This window comes from Frankliniella occidentalis, unplaced genomic scaffold, assembly GCF_000697945.3.
Source record: "Frankliniella occidentalis isolate FOCC.00 unplaced genomic scaffold, Focc_3.1 Scaffold21, whole genome shotgun sequence".
NCBI lineage: Eukaryota > Metazoa > Arthropoda > Insecta > Thysanoptera > Thripidae > Frankliniella > Frankliniella occidentalis.
In genome coordinates this window covers 3,061,654-3,068,603 of record NW_026267151.1, presented here as the reverse complement: position 1 = coordinate 3,068,603, position 6,950 = coordinate 3,061,654, and the positions used below count along the sequence as shown (strand labels likewise).

The 6,950-nt window shown below is 55.0% G+C and overlaps 1 protein-coding gene across 1 annotated transcript; it reads right to left on the bottom strand.

Annotated features, from left to right (window-relative positions):
* Window positions 1-395: 395 nt before the first annotated feature.
* On the bottom strand, window positions 396-6,872 carry LOC113204117 (toll-like receptor 6). Its single transcript, XM_026419137.2, has one exon. It carries the CDS (start codon window positions 6,330-6,332, stop codon window positions 2,325-2,327), a length of 4,008 nt encoding a protein of 1,335 aa, XP_026274922.1. The 5' UTR covers window positions 6,333-6,872; the 3' UTR covers window positions 396-2,324.
* Between the last annotated feature and the right edge of the window lie 78 nt (window positions 6,873-6,950).

Sequence of the window (6,950 nt, the reverse complement as noted above, 5' to 3'; positions counted from 1 at the left end):
TCTCTCTCTCTCTCTCTCTCTCGCCCCCGCCTTTCTCCATCCTGCTGTTTCCACCGTGACGCTCATTACGTCGATGCCATCCTCTTCTGATGACTGGAGCCGCCTGTGTCCCTCCTCAGTCTTCGCCCACACGGCCGCTGGGTTCCGTAGTGATATATATGTGATCTGCACAGGAGTGCGTTGCTCAAATGCTCATTTTGTTGTGCTTTTTAAAAAGTATGTTTGTATTTTTTCTTTGTTTTTTGTACTTTCTAATGTTTGATTTTTTTTTCCAAATCGTACATTATGTGTCTTTGAATCTACTTTATGCACTGCTACTTTCGATGATATCATTGAATCATGTTTTAACTATTTTTACTGTGATAGGGGACTTTGGATTAAGTGTAAGAGGCAGATTATTTGACATTGTATTAACAGTTTATATTTTTCTTATTTCATACAAAAATAAATAATGCGACGCTCTTAAGTCTTAGTTTAGAATAATTTATGAATCAAATCAGTATCCCATGGTCTGAGAGGACATTTTCTCGTCTCGTCTCCAAAACTATCAATGTGTCAGCCGGCATTCATTGACATAATATTCACGTCTGAATAGTAATAAAAACAGTCAAAATCTAAAAGCAATTATTCACACTTAGATCGCAGAGTCAAATCAGTCTTTCGCAAACCATATTACACAGGCCATACAATTGTTCTTTAATTAAATCGAAGAAACATGTGACTGAAATACCTCATTAAGCTAAGCCAAATTATTAAAGCGTAGTCGCCGGAGTATCTTTTCGGCATGTATATTTTTTGAGTGAAAACAATTAAATAATGTATCAAGACTCATATTCTACAAATATGTATTGACTCTTACTCGTAATCACTGCTCAGAGGAAAAATGCACTTAAATAGAACCACGCACGGTACAACTCCTTACGTACACGTGGTCTTAGCAAATTTGAAAGATATCACACGATAATGTTTAAGATGAAAGAGAAAACGCTGTCTGCCTGGTGCTGCAATTACATGTACCATGGTCCTTTCCTAAACGAATATCAAGTCCAACACACCGGACTGTTGCTTTCTGTCATATCTGAGCATTAACAAATCCAAATTGTGAGCAAAATGTTTTTAATGTAAGACAATTTTTATGCAGCACTATGCATTAGCTCATTGTATATTTTATAGTTCAGTCAAGTTCTATACAATTACGTGTACGTACAAAATGTAAAAGCAAGAACAGAATATGGCACATTCTATACCGCACATTTCTTTGCAAACATCATATTTTTCAGGAATACAAAAATTTGGGGCTTTAACGGGTCACTTTAAAAACGATATACAGGGTCTTACTAATATACCATGTTTTTTCCGACCGATACTTTTCGAACATATCAGCAATTTTACCACAGATCAAAATCCGATAAAGGTTTAACAAGTTAAGTAACAACAAAACGACCAAGAGCTAGAAAGAAACGCCGACCAAACGATACTTTTTCATCTTTGCTTTTAACAAAACAAAACAAAAAACACAATACAACAAGAACAAATAATTAAATAATTGTCTTTAAAACCTATTGGTAACTCAAGATTCTCTCAATTCGTAGAGATTGCCTACCGGCCATCATTCTGTGAGAGATTAAGCTTCTCCTTTACATTGCAGAGTAAAGGTGAATTGTAAATTTAATTGAAAACGACGGAACGAAGAGAAACCATAACAAAATAGTTACTAAATTCGGCCATAATTTAACATCGTTGATCACTTTTGAGGCTAACAAAGTGCGCCCCACAGTAAAGTATGTGCAGCCCTGTGGGCCGCACTTTGTTGGCCAGCAGAACATTAGCAATTAAAGAAACGGACAAGGCAAGGGGTTAACAGACTATTAGTTCTCACGCCACCTCTGTGGCCGAGGCTCCACATGGAGAGCAGAGCAGATGACTGCCCGCTTTCTTCCCTACCCTTTGTTCCTTACACACACATGCACACACGCACACACACTCACATGCTCACACATGAATCCTCACGTACAGGCAGTCCCTTTCTCACTCTCACTAAAAAAAAAAGTCCCCTTTGTTCGCAAGAGTATCAGAGTGCACAACCCCTTTCGGCACTTAAAGAAACCCCTAACAAACACATCACAAAAAAAGATAGGAATATTTTGCAGTTCACAGCCTAAGGTTTTAGCCAATATTACACTAATGACTGGGATAGAAGGCGAAGGAAATCTTCTTGGGGTTAGAAAACGTAAAATCTCAATTCAAGAGTCTTTTTTTTTCTATTACCCCCTTCTAACAATATTTTCACGACACACTATGGGCCACTACAGAAGCAGCCTTACCTACGCCCACAGCGGCTGGTGGTGGTGGGGGGCGGGCGGCTGTTGGTGTCTTTGGTGTTGTAGCGTCAGGTTGTTGGTCGCCTGGTTGCGCAGGAAGGGGGGCGGCAGCGTCACCGGGGGTGGGGGCGGGATCTTGCCCCCTGGGCCGTGCGCGTTGGGCGGCGGCGGCACCGGCGGCCGCTCAGCAAAGTGCAGCGGCGTGGTGGCCGAGTAGAGGTTGACGGCGGCCCTCGGATGGTGGTGGTGGGGCCGCGTGGACCCGCGGTGGTGGCTGCCGGACCCGCCGCTGCCGCTGCGCTTCACGTCCGGCATGGCGAACCTCAGCTTTTGCCAGAAGAGGCGGTCGCCCCACTCAATGACCGTGTTGGTCTTGAGGTAGAGCCGGAGGTCGGGGTCGAGGTCGCGCTGCGGCAGCTCCCCGAGCAGCACGACGATAAGCCGCCTCCGCCTGTCCTTGAGCACCTCGTGCAGGGCCGACTTGAACTCGAACCGGCACCACTCTGAGTGCAGGAAGTTTTGCGAGAGCACCATAATGGTCCGCCGGGAGGACTCGACGGCCTCCACGATGGTGTCCGCCACGTAGGCGCTCACGTTGAAGTCCCGGTAGTGGAGGCAGAGGCGGTAGGCAGGGTCGCCCTGCTCTAGCCCGGACGACAGCACCTGGCTGACGAACGCCTCGTCCTTGATGCTGTAGCTGACGTACGCGTCGAAGAGCCGGTCTCGGTCCTGCTCCTCGTCGAAGGCCGTCGTCTTGTAGCACATGCGCAGGCCGCACCGGTAGTAGACCCAGACGCGCAGCTCGCGCCGGTAGAAGAAGGCGACGCACAGCATGAAGGAGCAGGCCGCGAACACGCACAGCGTCACCAGCACCAGGGGCAGGTAGTCGTTCATGAGGGGGTCCGCGAGGGACGGGGACCCCCCGGTGAAGGCCGCACACGTGGACGCGTTGAGGCTGGCGAAGCTCGGCCCCACGCGCCGCCCGTTGAACACGCAGCCAATGCGGTGCGGGTCCTGGGTCTTGTTCATGTTGTCCAGGAGCCAGGACTGGAAGTTCTGGATGTACTGGCAGTCGCACGACCACTCGTTGTCGGCCAGGCCGATGCTGACGAGGTAGGGGTTCTGCGAGAGCTGCCACACGGGGAAGGCCACGAGCCGGTTGCCTTCAAGCCGGAGTATCTCGAGCTTGGCAAGGCCCAGGAAGGTGCGGTTGTCGATGTGGCTGATCTTGTTGGCCTGCAGATAGAGTTCGCGAAGGTCTTCCAGCGAAGTGAACTCGTAGCCAAGCAGCTCCTGGATCTGGTTGTTCTCCAGGTGCAGCACCGACAGGCGCCGCAGCCCGCCAAACGTGTTGTTGTGCACGGCAGCGATGTTGGAGTTGTTGGCGTAGAGCACCTTTAGGTTTTTGCGGCCGATGAAGGCGTGGCGAGACAGCTCGCCCAGGTTGTTGCCGTCCAGGTAGACCTCGGTGGCGTCCATGGGGATCCTGCTGGGCATCTCGGTGTAGCCGGCGCCCGAGCACTCGACCACGTTGGCGGACCAGCTCTGGTCGTGGTAGCACGTGCAGTTCGACGGGCAGGTCATCTCGCAGTCGCAGGCGTCGTAGTCGCAGCAGTGGCACAGCGCGTAGCAGTGCGTCTTGTACGTGCACAGGAACTGCGAGGGCTCGGCCTCGACGAGCGGGATGAAGGTGCGGTCGCGGTTGTACAGCAGCTTGCAGTAGATGGAGTCGAGGTCCATGACCCGCGGGTGCTGGCGCAAGTGGTCGAGCTTGTTGATCCGCTGCAGCCACTCCATGGTGCAGTCGCACTGGAAAGGGTTGCCGCCGATGTAGAACTCGGGGAGGGGGCGGTCCCGGTCGACGACGGTCAGCTGCAGGGCGTTGAGGTCCATGCTGACAATCTGGTTGGCGTACAGGTCGACGCGCGTCAGGTTGACCTTGCCGATGAACGTCTGCGACTCGACGCTCTGGATGAGGTTGTCGTTGAGGAAGAGCAGCTCCACGCTGTTTGGCACGGTGGCGGCAGTGACCCGGGTGAGCTTGTTGAAGCTGGCGTCGAGTGTCTGCAGCCGCAGCTCAGAGTCCAGGCCGTTGTGGTTGCCCAGCTCCGTGATGTGGTTCTTGTGCAGGTCCAGCCACTGCAGGCCGCGCGGCACAAGGGCGTAATCGAACCATTCGAGATGGTTGTCCGAAATGTTGAGCCAGAGCAGGCTGTTCACGTCAACAAACAGACCCGTTATGTCCGTGATGGCGTTGGCGTCGAGGCGGATGGCCTGCAGGTTCGCGTTCAAGTCAAATGAGCCCTTCTCTACCTGGCGAATTTTGTTGCGCGCCAAATTCAAAATTTGCAGGGATGGCAGCTCGACGAAGGCCTTCTTGCTGATGTTAGTGAGCTGGTTGCCAATGAGGCGCAGGCCATACAGGTTGTTCATGCCCTTGAAACCGGGCTCCTCCAGGCTGCTGATGGAGTTTTCGCCCAGGTCCACTGTGCGCAGCAGGCGCATGTCCCGGAGCGCGGGCGGCACGCCGGTAAGCGCGTTGCCGTTGAGGTTTAGGTCCTGGAGGCTGCTGCAGTTTCGGAACGCGTCGGGGTGTGTGCCTTCCAGGACGTTGTTGTCAAGGGACAGCAAGCTGAGCACGTACAGGCCGTTGAGCGAGTAGGCGTCCAGGTACTTGATGAGGTTGTATGACAGGATGAGAGTGTGCAGATTGTTCATGGGCGCGAAAGTGTCGGCCGGGATCGTGTGCAGCTGGTTGTGCTCCAGGTTCAGGATCTGCAGTGTGTACAGGTCCTTGAACAATGTAGGCTCGAGCTTAGAGATGCGGTTGTGGGACAGGTTGAGGAGCACGAGCCGGATAAGCCCGGAGAAGGTGCCCGAGTTGATCCACGCACTGGACAGGTGGTTCCTGGATAAGTCCAGGGCGAGCAGTTGCTCGAGCCCTGCAAACAGTCCAGGGGCCAGGACGCTCACCGAGTTGTTTTGCAAGTAGATCTCCTTCACGACGCCTGCGCACTCGCGAAACATGTCCCCGGGAAGCGCCACGATTTTGTTGTTGGACAGATCCAGAATCTCGAGGTTCTTGAGGCCGGCCAGCGCGCGGTCGGTCACCATGGAGATTTCGTTGTTCTGGAGGTGGAGCTCGCGCACGCGGCGCAGCAGGCTGAAGCCGTACGCGGGCACGAGCACAAAGTGGTTGAAGGAGGCGTCCAGCACCTGCACGTCGAGCAGGCACGACACGGAGGACGGGCGCTGCAGCGCCGACGCGATGGTGGCCGCGTCGGCGTCCTGGGCGCCACTCATTAGCGGCAATGGCGGCGGCGGCGAGGAGGGGGTCTTTTCACGGAAGCCGAGCTCACCGACGTCCTGGAGACGGTTGTGGCTCATGTTGAGGGAGACGAGGTTGCTCAGGGGGCAGAAGAGGCCGTCCGGGAGCGACCAGATGTTGTTGTAGCTTAAGTCGAGGCGCTCCAGCTTGGCCACGGCCTCGAACGAGCCGGCGGCCAGCTCCAGGCTCATGTCGGTCCAGTCCGTGTTGCGCGTGTCCACCGTGAGGTTGCGGAGGTCGCCCAGGCCCGTCAGCGTCTCCCTGGGCCACTTGCTGAGCTTGCAGTTCTCCAGGGTCAGCTCGCGCAGGCGGACCAGGTGCGCGAAGCTGCGGTCGTCGAGCGAGCTCTTGGACAGCAGCGTGTCGCTGCACTCGATGCGCAGCGACGTGGTGTGCTCGGCCGGGATCACGCTGAAGTTGGTCTTGTCGAACTCGCTGTTGATGGTGCGGAGCTTGCAGGAGAGCGCCACCTCCTGGTCGACGGGCGCGGCGTCCTGCCGCACCCACCACTGGCAGTCGTTGGGCGCCTCGTAGCGGAGCGAGGGCGGGGCGGGGCCGGCGGGGCCCGCGTGCTGGGGCGGCAGCAGGGCGGCCGCGCTCGCGCCGCCCAGGGAGACCGGCGTCTCGGCCGACACCGCCGTCAGCACCACCGCGGCGGCGGCGAGCAGCAGCATGGCACTCATGTTGTCGGCTGCGGTGATGGTCAATATCGGTCGTCACGAGCACGAGACCGGTTCTCTCATTTCACTTCACTCACTGACACTATTTCCACACACACAGCACAAAGTAACAAGAACGCAAACGAAAACAAAATTTTGCACATTCACAAAGTTGTTGTAGTTTTCGAGGTTTATCCACAGATCACGAAGGAGAGGGCAGCCATGGCATGCAAGTCCCCCCGGTCTTGATGTTCACTGTCACTGATATCCGTGGTGCGAAGTGGCGGGGCAGCGCCGAAGTACGTCCAGAAATCCAATGGAATTGTCACAAAAACTGAGCGACGAGCACAGCACAGCAATGTGTCGTCGTGTTCGATGACGACAACGTGCACACGCCTGCCGGAGAGGGTCGGTCCCGCGGCGGTGCGGCCTCGAGCAAGGCGGGACACCAAATGACGGGTGACCGTTTCGTTCGGAGCGCTCGGCGGCGACGGACGGCTCTCGGCTCTGCGCGGCGCAGCCTCGTCTGCGCAACCCTCTGCCTCTCACAGCGCACACGCAACTAAAGCTGAGGCGGGCCGCGGGCGCGGGCGGCGGGGAGCTGCGAGCCGAGGCTGCCTCACCCCCGCCCCGCGCCTCCCC